Genomic DNA, 14,702 nt, shown 5'->3' on the forward strand with positions numbered 1-14,702 from the left:
AGAACAGATTAAACACACTGCATACATTAGACTGGTTACTAGGTTAATGGGAATGATGTATGGATATGTATTAAGCAAATAAAATAAATGTACAGATGAAACAATAGAGGCGCTCTAAAATCACTAATCATTGTAATGTGTCATACACTCAGGAATGTAATGAATTCAATTCTCCACACCTGAGACTCAAACAAATAAACAAACAAACAAAAGGAGGAATTAAGATTGCAGGTACTTGGACAGAAACAGAAAGTCAGAAAAGAAACGGACTAGAGACTATAAAAATGCACCAAAACCAGTAGGAGTTTGTTTTTTATTTTATGTTTTTAAATTAGATGTACTAGGGTAACCTTGGTTAGTATTATATAAGATTCAGGTTTACAATTCTATAATACATCATCTGTGTGTGCCATTGTTGTCACCACCCAAAGTCTAGTCTCTTCTTGTCATCATACATTAGGCCCCCTTTACCCTCTTCATTCTCCCCCTCCCCCGCTCCCCTCTGATAACCACTATAGTGTTGTTTGTGTCTATGAGTTTGTTTTGTTCATTTGTTGCTTCTTGTTTTATATCCCATGAGTGAAATCATATGGTTCTAGTCTTTTTCTGACTTATTTCACTTCGCATGATATTCTCAAGATCCATCCATCTTGTTGCAAATGGCAGTATTTCATCTTTTTTATGGCTGAGTAGTATTCCATTGTATATGTGTTCCAGATCTTTAGTCAGTCATTGGTCAAAGAACAGTCAGGTTGTTTCCATGTCTTGGCTATTGTGAATAATGCTGCAGTGAACACAGGGGCACATATATCTTTTTAGTATCTTGTACATTATAAGACGTTTAAAATTTATGGGAAATTTTCCTATAAATGGTGCTAAGTGATCATTTTGGGGAAAAACTAAGGACACCTACGTCACTCCTTAAATCAAAATAAATTCTAGATGTATTGAGATGTAATCAATAAGCAAAATTATGAAAATTTTAGAGAAAAATATGAATGATTTTTTAAACCATAATCTTTTAACAACAGAAGCCTTTCAAATATTAACACAAAAATCAGAAGTCACAAAGAAAAAGACTGATTGATTCACTTAAGATTAAATTATAAATCACATGTGATAGAAATATTCATAAAGAAAGTCAACTGGGAAAGTGGAAAAAGACTTATTTCCAAAGCAAAATTGAAGAGCCAATTTTTCATAATATTTAAAGGTTTTACAAAGCAGTAAAAGAAAACTGAACAACCCACTAAAAGAAAATTATCAAAGGAAATAAATAGCCCCTTTATAGTAAAAGAAATGAAAATGATTAATAAACATATAAAATGATGCTTACCCTCAAGTACAGTTAAAGTATTATATAATAAAATAAAAAATTGGTTGGTTTTCTTTTATAGGACTAGCAAAATTGAAGAGTGAGTTATCAACTGTTAATTAAGTTGCAACTAAATAGGAACTTTTGTGCAGTTTTGAAGGGAGTGGAAATTGATGCAACTGACAGTATCTATTGATATTTTAAAGTAACGTACCTTTAGACCCAGCAATCAAGCCTCAGGAAACTCACTCTTCAAATACAGTTGACAAGGACACAAAGATACATGTGCAAAGATGTTCACTGTGGCACTGTTTTAATGTCTAAAGATTGGAAATAACTCAAATGTCAATTAATATGGATATGGTTTAAAAAATCATGGCATATTTATACCACAAAACATAATCCATTTATTTTAATGAGTTAGATTTATATGTGCTGTGAAAACAAAACTAAGCTACAAATAATGTGTCACTCAAAACACAAAACCAGTCAAACAAAAGAATTCAAGTGAATCGTGTTTCCTCGATGTGATAGATGGATGTTTTGCTGAAAGTAAATTGCCACCAGAAATATGACTGAGGGACTAAGCTTCAGGGCATTTCCTTGAGTCCTACAAACCTGTATTGCCACCTGATAACTCGATCCTTCCACCATTTTCTCTTATGCCATTTACCCTTCAGGTGATATGGATGCATCATTTAGATATAAAACTCTCCTTTAAATTTTTTTTCATTATCTTAAAAGAATTATAGGAGGTTGATTTTCATGTGGCCAAACCAAGGTCTCAATTAAATAGTTGAAAGAACAAACAGTTTAAGAAACAACTGTACACAAAATGGTCTTTTCATTGAATTATTCCCACAAAAGAAAAGATTTGACTTTATGTCCAGTAGAGGTGTACAACTTTAATATAACAACACCCTCAAACTCCTGTTGTCATGTTGATATTAGGACAGTACTGACCAAATTAAACGCCAGCACTGAAGGTGATCACATGGCACCAAAACAACCATAAACAGAAATGGAAGTGCAGCCCTTCAATCAAGTTGCATCGCTCAGAGAGAAAGTCGGCATCCAGATAACCCAATATCTGTTTATTGTCCTTCCTATTTAATCACCATATAAATGAAAACACAAGTTTGGTAACTTGTAAACCTCTGAGAATAGCTCTGCAGACGCCATCTGAATGATGTTGGTGTGAGATTTGAAAGAGTGTTGAGAATGATTTGGAGGCTTTAGTCTGTGATTGCACATGTGACACTATGTGCCCTAGGGTGTCTCAGAGGATGGAAAGATAATAAAGTTGAGGGCTCTTAAAACTCCAGGGAATGCCTTGTTAGTATCAGTCTCAAGACCACACCTTTAAATATTTCCATGAAGAAAAATTCTCTGTAGAGGCTGGGACCTAGGAGAATTGGAGTTTGTACCTTGAGTCAAATAAGTCGGAAAGGCTTGGCATGAAGTCACACTGGTAGGATGACTCTAGTGCAGGACTGGGAGGCATTGCTCAGGAGCCAACCCACAGTCGGTGCTGTCCTTCCAGAGTGGATCTGCAGGCTGCAGAATTCCTTCCTCCCACACTTGATCCTGGATCCCTAAACCACTGACTCCTCAGCCCCGTGTGCCTGGCCTCTGCCCTCAGGTGAGAGTGGGAAAGCTGCTGCTGAGCCCCAGTCTGTGGGGCTCTGCAGTACTGGCTGGGGGGTGGGGAGACGGGCCTGGCGTTGGGAAAGGTGAGCTTCATCGTTTATTCTCTTACACACCAACCTTTTCCTCGCTAGACTCCCAGAGACCACAGCTCCATTCCCACTCTACTTCTTTAGAAACTCAACCCCAGAATACTCTTCCAGACTTTCATCTTCAGGGATGGGGCTGCTTCCAGAGAGGTCACAGGCTGGGCCCTCCCCCTGTGCTTTCCTCTTGCTGTTGAAAAGCCACTCTGCCTGATTCTCCCTCCCCTGCCCTCTGACCTCAGCCCTTCAGCTGTCATTGTTTCCCTCAGCCTGCATTTGTTCCACCACCTCCTACTGAACAGGCAGAAAACCTGAAGGAAACAAGGAATCTTGCTTTGAAAAACCCCATCAGGAGCCTCTTGATCTCGAGCACTCTGCGTCTAGGAGACGGGAAGGAACCAGGGCTGCATGGGACGCCGTTCTAGCAATGCTGGCGCTGCCACTTCTAATCCCCTTGGTAAGACCCGCCGGGGAGACAGGGTCCAGTCACAGTCCGTGCTGTCCATCTGGTGCAGAGGAGGGTCCTGAGCGCCACCGCTGGTGCCGCACAGCTGCCCCCATCCTCTTACCTCAGCCGCCCGAGCCAGGCCAGGCGCTGCCCTCGGCCCAGCCTTGGCCGCCACCCGCCCGCTCAGTGTCCAACCCCCGCTCCAACTCCCTTTGTTATGGTGAAAGAGCTGGTCACAGGAGGGTTCAAATGCAAGGATGTGACGTGTGAGTATATCCGTGACATGCGGGTGTCTGCGTGTCCGTGTGAGATGTTGTTTGTGAAGCGGACTGAATAGTAGGAAGCACGCGGCGCGTGTGTGATAATCCACACGTATGCAGCTTCGCGCATCAGAGGCATTCGGAGATTTCTGGAAAGGCCGTATTAGTCGCGATGTTGTTCGGGCCTCGGGGGATAGAAGATTCACTAGCCATCCTGTCGGGTCTGGGGAAGAGCCAGGCTGAGGGGTCTCCTCCTGTATCCCCCTCCTTCTGCTTTTGTCCGCACCTCTGGATCTGTTCGCTATGCTCAGCTTTCCCTCCCTGCTTTCTTCTAACTTCTATTCCCTTTATTCTACTTTAACCCCTCTCAATTTTTTTCTTCCTCATTTTCTGTCCATGAAGTGGATAAAGAGACATCATTGTTGAATTAATTAGTAAAGTTGATAGTTACATGAAATTTTTAGAGTGTGAAAGGATAATTATTCCTGGCCTTCCTCACAATATAAATGATACAACAGTTCATCCTTTTACCTCCTTTTTCACTCATTTACTACTCTCATTTCCTCTTTGGACATTCAACCGTATTCTTCCCCATTCCACATATACACTCATGTGTACATAAACACACAACTCCTACCTTTGAGAGATAAACAACTGTTCTTTATATATATGTACTGTGCAGCCTCACCTGCATTCTGAGTTGTGTTGTGTGTTAAGAATTTATCACCATGATAATGGTATTATCTAATGGAATCATGGAGAGAGAAAGAAAAAGAGCCTGGCCAGGCGTGGCTCAGTGGTTGAGCGTCGACCTAGGATCCAGGCCATCAGGGTTCGATTCCCGGTCAGGGAAAATGCCCGGGTTGTAGAGATCAATGACTCTCTCATCATTGATGTTTCTCTCTCTCTCTCTCCCTCTCCTTTCCTCTCCCTGAAATCAATAGAGATATATTTTTTTTAAAAAAAAAAGAAAGAAAGAAAAAGATGCCTGTGTGAGCGGGCACGCACACACACACACAGACACACACCATTTATATGAATCATACCATACATGTTATCTCACAACCCCTTTGTGTAACGATGGTATTTTCTATGGAAAATATAGACCTACTTACCTTTTAATGATTTACGACTATTGTATCATCATAGCAGTCATTTAAAAAAAATTATTGGGGTAAAAATGGTTAATAAAATTATATAGGTTTCAGGTGTACAATTTTATAATACATCATCTGTATATTGTATTGTGTGTTCACCACCCCAAGCTGCCATTTCTTTGATGTATTTGCCAGAACATTGTCCAAACTATTTTTCATGAAGTTCTTAATTTAATCTTTACATCTGTCTTTTGAAGTCATGATGTTCTATCCATTTTATGTCAGGAAATTGAGTCATATAGGAGCTAAATAAATTGTCTAGGATCACAGAGCTAAGAAATGGGGGAATAAGGATCTAACCCGTGTTCATGTGACTCAGACCTCTTCACGTTTACTCATTTCTCTCTACTGTATGATTAGATTACATAGGAAAATGACAATTTATTTAACATATCACCTGTTAGACTGTAGATTTCTTTTCCTGGAAATAATTCTGTATGTAAATATCCTTTAAAACAAACCTTTCTGCAAACCTATAATTATTTCCAAAACATAACATCCTAAAAAGAGCATTGTTCAGGAAAAAAACTTAGTTCAATTTGTAGTTTAAAAATACTTTCAGATTGCCTTCCAGAGAGATTTTATAAATATACGTATGTGCTACATTTTCATATCTGTTTTCTCCACTCTCAAAAATACAGTAAGTGATTTCAATCTTTGCTAACCTAATGTGAGAAAAATAATAATGTTATTTTATTTTACATTTCTTTGATTCCAACTGGGGATGAACATTCTTTACATGGGCGGTTTTTAGGCATTTGTATTTCCTTTGTAAATCGCCTGTTTAACCTCCTGTCTCTCCTGTGAATTGTATGTTTAACATATTATTTCCAGCATTTCCTTTTTTATTTTATTTTAAAAGCTCCTTGGTGTAGTAAATAGTTTTCCTATTTGTTGCTTATATTTTAAATGCATGTGTCCTTTATTTAACCAGTTCATTTAAATGATTTATAATAAAATAAACCAAACTTAAATTAATGGTTATGGTTTTTATGGTGTCCTTAAGGTCATTCCCCATGCAAAGACTGCAGAAAATATTCACCTACATTTTCTCCTAATAATATTATGATGTTTTTCATTTGGTTTTGTTTTACATTGAGATATTTAATCCATCTGGATTTGCGAAGAAAATGAGATTGCTTTGTTTCCAAACAGACAGATACCTAACGCCATTTAAAAATAATACACCTTTCCCCTATTGAATGAGATGACATCTTTATCATTTATTCCCTTATATACTAGAGTTTGATTCTAAATTCTCTGTTTTATTCCATTGAGTTATTGTTTTCTGAGCTGGCTATTGTTCAGTGTTTGAAAGTGATTGTTCCAGATTTTGTTTTATATTTGCTTCTAGCAAGAGGGCTAGTCCTATACCAGTTACTTTATCAAGGCTGAACGTCAAAGCAATAAAGCAATTTTAGTTTAGGGCATCCTCAATTAAGTACTGTTGAGATTTTCCTATTTCTTTTTTTTCTATATTAACAACATATGGCCTTTGAAAGAACAACTTTAAAGTACTGAAACGTTAGGAAAGAAGAAAAATAACTCACCCATAAATTCAGTATCCAGAGTCAACCACTCTCCACATTTTAAGAATTGTTTTTCAGTCTTTTCTGTGCATTTTGAAATAACATATTAGCTTTGGTTCCTAAGGCATTAGCAAAAAATATTTTTGGTAAACATAACTGGAAGATAATTGTCATTATTATTATTTATTATATTAGTAATTATTACCTACAGGGTACAGAGGAAATGGCCGTGCTCAGATAACACCTAGACAACAAGAAATGGTGGGAAAGAAAATGACAGACATTACCTTGGGGCTGCCACTGCTGAGAACGGGTAAGTTGTTCCCTGTGGCATTTCAGAAATAATAGTGGGAGAGAAAGTGACCCTTTGAATAGCTGCAGGCACCACGCTGTTCGGTACCTCTCTAGGATTTATTCACTTTGTGGAACTCAAACTTGGTACCCTTTGGCTGGTGACTCCCTATTTCATCCTCCCCCCAGATCCTGGAAACCAACATATCCCTCTGCGTCTATGAGTTTGACCATTTTGGATTCCTCATATAAGTGATATCATGTAGTCCTTCTGTATCTGGCTTATTTCATTTAGCATAACGTCCTCCAGCATCATACATCTTGTCACAGACAGCAGGACTTCCTTCGTTTTGACAGGTGAATAATATTCTATTGTGGTGAATGCTCAGCATATTCCTTATCTATTCATCACCAGTCCTGGGTATTGAGGGCAATGCTGCGAGACACGTGAGAGCAGAGACATCTCCAGATCTTGGTCCTGATTCCCTTGGATACATGCCCAGAAGTGGGGTTGTTGGATCACATGGTTGTTCTATTTATACTGTTTCGAGGAACAGCCATACTATTTTCCATAGTGGCTGCACCAATTGACATTTCTGTGAACAGTGTATGAGTGTTTCCTTTTTCCCACATTCTTGTCAACTCTTGTTATCTTCTAGGCTGTCTGTTTGTTCGGTAATAGCCATCCTACCAGGGGTGAGGAGTATCTCATTGTGGTTTTGATTTACATTTCCATGATGATTGGTGCTGTTGAGCCCCCTTCTATGTACCTATTGGCCATTTGTATAATCTTCTCTGAAAAAATGTCTAATTAATTCCCTTGTTCATTTTAAAATTGGATTCTTTGCCATTGAGTTGTATGAGTTCCTTATATATTTCAGATATTAACCCTTTATCAGATATATGGTTTGCAAATATTTTCCCCATTCCATAGGTTGCTTTCTCATTTCATTATTTCCTTTGCCATGCGGCTCTTTAGTTTGATGCAGTCTCACTTGCCTATTTGTTGTTGTTGTAGTTGCTTGTGCTTTTGGTGTTATAGCCAGGGAACCATTGCCAAGACTAATGCCCAGAAGCCTTTCCCCTGTGCTTTCCTCTAGGAGTCTTACAGTTTCAGGCTTTATGTTGGAGTTAATCTATTTTGAGTTCATCTTTGTATACAGTGTGAGATAAGAGTTTAATTTCATTCTTTTGCATGTGGATATCCAGTTTTCCCAACACTATTTATCGAAGAGACTATTGTTTCCCTATGGTGTATTGTTGACATACTTGTCAAAGATCAGCTGACCACATATGTGTGGATTATTTTGGGGCTCTTTATTATGTTTCATTGGTCTATATGTTTGTTTTAACCCATTATTTTATTATATGGTGTGACAAACATATTTCTTCATGAATATTTTCTGCAACTTATATTGTTTATTTAGAATGGACTCTTAGAATTGGATTTAGAAATTGGGATAATGTTTGGGAGTATTAGATAATATTCAGCCTAGGGGACTAAAGAACTCCTAATACTACTTTAGTCCTGGTCATTTCTCCCCATAGAGTTCTAGAAAAGAAACAAGAAATAGTAAGTAAAGTTCTTAAGGGGGACTTTGTTCAACTTATTCTAGTCCCAGGAAAAAGAAAGGAAATAGAAATAGGCATAGTAACCTAACCCAGTAGTAAACATGGGACAACCAATATCCTAGAATGTTACAAATTAGATTTTCACCTCTCATGGGGGAAGCAAGGACGAGTAAAAAGGTTATTTTTCCCTCCCTGACACAATTGAGAACTGGGTCAAAGCATGTGAATGTTTAAGTTATTAATGTATTTGACAAAATATTTTCCAGAGAGATAGTATTAATTTTTTACCCACTTGCATTGTACAAAAATTTCATTTTCTCTAAACCTTCATTATACAGTTAATGAATTCATATGTAATTCAAATCACATATGAATTATGTGATTTGGGGAAAGTAGCTTAACCTCTCTATGCCTCAGTTTCCTTATCTGCAAAATAAGATAATAGTATCTACCTCATAATGTTATTGGGACAATATAATTATATTGTTCATATTGCCAGCCAGAAGGCAATATGCTGATATAATATGAATTTAAGCAGTAAGGAAAGTTGAGGTCCTTAAATTAATGTTTGTCATGGGTTAAATGTTTAATAAAATACTAGTTATTAATTTTTGTTGTGGTCATTGCTATTAGAATCTTAGCTAATTGCCCAAGTGAAAAAATGTATCTCTCATTATTGTTATTGCACTTAATGAGTTATAATAATATGGAGTATTTTACTTATTAGTAGATACTACACTTCTTTTAAAACAGTCTGTTTATGTCCTTGGACTCAACAATTTTCATAGTGTTTTAAAAATATGGAATCTTAATATAATGAAGTATTTTAGCTTTTGTCTGGCATCTCCCTTGAATATTTTCCACAGCTTATAGTTATCTTTTAATTTTGTTTTTGATATTATCTCACTGAGGTCCTTCCATTTATGTTGTAAACTATACATGTTTTCTTAGAAGGCTTTTGTGTTTTCAGTCTCGTCCTGTCCAGATAGCACAACTTCCACTTATTTTTTTCTTTTTTTATTGTTCTAGTTTTAACATTTTACACTTTAATTTAAATATAATGATTTTTAGTGTATGATATGCTAAGGTTTTGTTTTTAAATCCAAATGAAGTTTGCTCTTTTTTAAGGGGTTGAATTAAATTTGATGCCTGAAAAGTAATGTTTTTTGAGGACATGTTAGAATTAAATATATACTATTTTTGAACAGTTATTATGTAGTTTTATGCATGGCAATAGTCCTAAGAGTATACATAGTCATTTCCTAGCAATACGTGTATAACCACTTAGTAAAATCCACATTTAGTAATATCCTCATATCAGAACTAGTCAAGAAGGCTTTAATAAAGTTTCTGTCTATTTTTTTCAAACTGGCACTTAGGAAAGGATTTGGGGGGGAAATTGGACTTAAATTACAACCAACTAATAAGAATAAAAATATATTTACTGTTAATTAGAACAAGTTAGATATCAAAAGAGCTAACAATATCCAATTAGGTGTCTGGGGTTTTTGTTTTTAAAAAAATATTTTTTGTTAATTTTTACAGAGCGTGGGAGATAGAGAGATAGAAACATCTCTGAGAGAGAAACCTCATCTCTCAGCTGCCTCCTGCTCGCCCTCTACTGGCGGATCGAGCCCCAAACCTGGGCAGGTGCCCTGATGTGGAATCAAACCGTGTTCTCTGGGTCCCTGGGTCAATGCTGAACCATTGAGCAACACCGGCAAGGCCTAAGTGGCGGTTTCAAATGAGCCTCTTCTACAGGACTTGATATCACAAACCCCAAATCTTCCTTTTTATTGATGTCAAACAGGTTGACAGGCATAACTCTCCATGGGAGAAGGAAACCAGACCTTTGTGACTGAGTTCATCTTGCTGGGCCTCTCACAGGACTTGCAGACCCAGATCCTGCTGTTTATTCTTTTTCTCATCATTTATCTGTTGACTGTGCTAGGAAACCTGCTAATCATCATTCTCATCTCCGTAGATTCTCGACTCCACACGCCCATGTACTTTTTTCTTAGAAACCTCTCCTTCGCAGATCTCTGTTTTTCTACTAGCATCGTCCCTCAAGTGTTGATCCACTTCCTGGTAAATACGAAAACGATTTCTTTTTTGGGGTGTATGACCCAGATCATTGTCTTCCTTCTGGTTGGCTGCACAGAGTGCGCTCTGCTGGCGGTGATGTCCTATGACCGCTATGTGGCTGTCTGCAAGCCCCTGCACTACTCCACCATCATGACACAACAGGCGTGCCTCCAGCTGGCCATAGCATCCTGGGCCAGTGGCGCATTTGTGTCTCTGGTGGACACCACCTTTACCTTCCAACTTCCCTATCGAGGACAGAACATGATCAATCACTACTTTTGTGAGCCTCCTGCACTCCTGAAGCTGGCTTCGGCAGACACCTACGGCACAGAAATGGCCATCTTCGCAATGGGTGTGGTCATCCTCCTGGCACCTGTCTCCCTGATCCTGGTGTCCTACTGGCGCATTGTGTCCACGGTGATCCAGATGCAGTCCGGGGAGGGGAGGCACAGGGCTTTCTCCACCTGCGGCTCCCATCTCATTGTCGTTGTCCTCTTCTACGGCTCAGGAATATTCACCTACATGCGGCCAAACTCCAAGGCCACGAAAGAGCGGGATAAGGTGATATCTGTGTTCTATACAGTGGTGACACCAATGTTGAACCCCATCATTTATAGCCTGAGAAACAAGGATGTCAAAGGGGCCCTCAGGAAACTAACGGGAAGAAAGCCTCTTTCTCAGAGGCAGTGACCTCTGGCTGTGACTTTTAGAGCTTTGGTAAGATCCTTAAAAAAGGAGCAGGACTTCAATAGGCAGCTACGATTTAGGTCATTTCAGGAAGCATGAAAATGAAGGACATGTTCTAAACACTGAATACTACGCTTGAAGGTAGAACACAGGGAAGAAATAAAAGGATGAAAAGTTAGGTTATATTCTGTATATGAGACGCATCGTGTTATTTCAGAGGAGTTTGTGGTTAATTCATCTAACGTGGACGCGTTTTGAGCATGATCACAATTAAATCTAGGAGGTTTAAAGTGGATTATCTAGAAATAATCTTTAATATGAATTGCATGCATGATTCTAATATCAAAGAATATTCTAATATCAAATTTGGAGGTGACAGTCATGCAAACCTAGGAACAGGCTTTTATTAAAACAATCAAAATGTCTGGAAGAAAAGAAGAGAGGAAGGAAGGGGAGAGATTGCCTGACGAGAAACACTACCTCAGATGATGAAGGTTAACGTCACCAGTGATAAGTCATGTTGATAGTATGTATCCTTGAGCTGAGAGGGTGGAAATAGTCTTTTCTCTGTGATCTGCCTCCCCCAAACTCATAACCTCAACCTAATCATGAGAGAAACATCAGGAAAATTCTAATAGATGGGATTCCTATAAAATATATGACTAGTACTCCTTAAAACTAAAGGTCATCATAAACAAGTCTGAGAAATTGTCACAGCCAAGAGGAAACTAATGAGACATTACAACTGAATGTAACATGGTGCCCTGGATGGATCAGAAAAAGGATCAGTAATAATAATAACAATAATACAAAAAAATAAATCTTAATGAAGTATGGACTTTAGTCAATAAGGTATCAATGTTATTTTCTTAATTGTAACAAAAGTACCATAATAATCTAAGATAAACTGACAAACAAAGTAGAGACAGAGATATGGATGCATGAAACAGACTGACAGCTGTCCGGGGGAGGAGTGCGTGGGGGGCTGGATAAAAGAAGGTGAAGGGGTTAGCCAAAGAACATATATGCATAATCCATAGACACAGACAACATTGTGGTGATGGCCAGAGGGAAGGGGGCGGGGGCTGGGTGAAGGTGGGCAAAAGGGGGGGAAATGTGGTCATCTATAATACTGTCAAAAAGTTTAAAAAGTTAAAAAAGTAATAGGGAAATGTGAGGTGTATATGAGAGCTTGCTGTACTATATCTTAATTTTCCTGTAAATCTAAAACTGCTTTAAAAATAAAGTGTATTTTTTTAAAAGACAAGAGACTTTTTGCTGTTCTTGCTTTTTCATATCACAGCCTCTTAATTCAAAGACTAGACGGTGCATCTATGGAGTCCAAGTTACACGCTATGCCCTAGCTGCAATGAAGACAAAGTGAATTCAGGCAATATTCAAGTTCTATGGAGGGATGCAGGTTCTAAATCCTCCACAACTCACAGAAAACTAAAAACACAGAAAGGGTATGCCATGACCAGAAGCCAAAAATTGACAATGTCCCTTCCATATAGCCTATGAAACCAAATCATCCCCACTAATGTCTTGACTACCTAAAAATTCCAGACTGTCCAGTGCAATTTACAACCTACACAAACCAACACTCTGCAGATGTGTACAACAAAAAGCATTAAGTGAAGAGAAACAAAAGCTTAGCATAGGGAATCTTCTGTTGGGCATTAAGACAGTCCTCATCTGATTGTGTTTATTAATATATGCCCAACTGCTAGTATGGTATCTGCCACATATTAGATTCTCAGTATAAATTTGCTGAATGAATATAGAACTGGTCTAGGAAAAGTGTTGACTTAAGTCAGGTCAAGTTTCTCTGTTTAGTTTTATTTTTAAAATACAGACAGGTTAGTTAATAATAAGTGAATCAGTCTATCAGTGGAGCTGAATTTCATGGTGATAGAAGGGAATGGAGTTTGTAACAAACAGTTCCATGCATCTTAAGGATGTGGTTTCAGATGGCTTCGGAGTCCTTTATCTTTACAGTGAAAGTGATATCCTTTTTAGTGGTTCTTTAGAGATTACAATAAACAGCTTTAGCTTTTCAACCTACTTGGAGTTAACGGCACACCAATTCTGGGTTGATAAGGGTTTACTTCCTTCAGCATGTTAAGGATGATATTTCACTGTCTTCTGGCCTCCATGGTTTCTGATGAGAAAAGCTACAGACATTCAAATCTTATTAAACCCTATCTAAAGAGAGAGAGAGAGAGAGAGAGACAGAGAGACAGAGAGACAGAGAGACAGAGAGACAGAGAGACAGAGAGAAACTTTATAAAGTATCATAAAAATAGCTGGATCTTCAGTGAGGCGACTGCAACCTGAAAATGACCCTTGCTCAATTAGAGCAGTGTTGGGGTTTCAGTGGACCTTTGAAGATAGGTCAGAAACTTCAGATTTATGAGAGGTATGAATAGAAGGCTGGTAATTCTCCCTCCTACTTAGTGCATTTTCCATTCCCCTGTACTCTTAATTGGCTGAAGACCATTTTTGAGCATGTTTACTGGCAATACTTCCAAGTTAAAATTATGTTTCCCTAGCTAGTTAAATATGACTTTTATAAAGGCCAATACCATCAAAAACAATTCATGGCACACGTCATACCCCCAGCCTTAGAAAATATCATTCCACCATTCTGCCATATCTTACCAATGGTCCTCTAAATCGAGTGAGTAACTGTGGGACAACTATGAAATGATCTGCGCTTGAAGCTTAGCTGTGCCATCTTTTAGTTTCAGTAAATTGGGGGATGATAACCTCTATCTTATAGTAATGTGGTGATGATTGAGATGACACTTATAATTCACTTATGATAGTAATGAGTACAGAGGAAGCTGCAACAAAACATCCTAATTGCTCATCCTGTTTTTCCTTGGTCAACTCATGGCCTAGATTTATAGCCCCCTCCCTAAGAGGCTGTCCCTGACTGACCAGAGCTTGAGTTCTCCTTGTGAGGCTCGACACCCTGTCCTTTTACTATTTTCTCTGTCTTTCTCTATCTGTCTGTCTGTAATCTCACCCCCATTCATGCCATCAATCACCATCTATCCAGAAATGACACCAATTTTACACGTCTCGCAACATCTTGAAGATCCAGGTGCCAATTGTCTATTTGACAGTACTTCTTGGATATCACAATGTATGTCATCCTCAATAAGCCAAACCTGAACCCATGATCTGCAAGATCTTTTACCTTGATACAAAACTGAATCAATAAACCAGTGAATAAATCAGTGAAAACCATGTTAAACCACATTACCTGGAAGACAGAATTATGCCAAATGTATGTCACAGTTTTTTGGTTCAAAGCAAATTAGGAGGGTGGGGGGAGGCTAGAAGAAGGTAAGAAAGATTTGGGTCAATTTTCCTGTTTGGGATGGGGTTAGGCACTTAAATTTGCTATGCCCTTCTCCCGCCCACCCTAAGCAAAGATTGCATCCACCAGTTCATGGCCCAAGGATAGAACCAAGTCCACGGAGTGGGCGGAGCCTGTGGAAAGGGGCGGGACTGGGAAAGCTCCACGCCTACCTCCCGGGCGGGGTCTGCTTCCCTGACTCCTGGGCGCGGGGGCTTCTGGGCGCGCCTTCCGCCGCCTGTGCGCGCGCGCCGGTGT

General features: G+C 38.7%; 1 protein-coding gene across 1 annotated transcript; it reads left to right on the plus strand.

Annotated features, from left to right (window-relative positions):
- Window positions 1–10,102: 10,102 nt before the first annotated feature.
- On the plus strand, window positions 10,103–11,080 carry OR2D3 (olfactory receptor family 2 subfamily D member 3). Its single transcript, XM_016213946.2, has one exon. The coding sequence runs from the start codon at window positions 10,136–10,138 to the stop codon at window positions 11,078–11,080; it is 945 nt and encodes a 314-aa protein (XP_016069432.2). The 5' UTR covers window positions 10,103–10,135.
- Window positions 11,081–14,702: the final 3,622 nt, after the last annotated feature.

This window comes from Miniopterus natalensis, chromosome 11 (genome assembly GCF_054644295.1).
Source record: "Miniopterus natalensis isolate mMinNat1 chromosome 11, mMinNat1.hap1, whole genome shotgun sequence".
Lineage (NCBI taxonomy): Eukaryota > Metazoa > Chordata > Mammalia > Chiroptera > Miniopteridae > Miniopterus > Miniopterus natalensis.

Excerpts from the sequence above, each read along its gene's own strand:
- OR2D3 (XM_016213946.2), top strand. The coding sequence starts at position 10,136 with ATGGGAGAAGGAAACCAGACCTTTGTGACTGAGTTCATCTTGCTGGGC.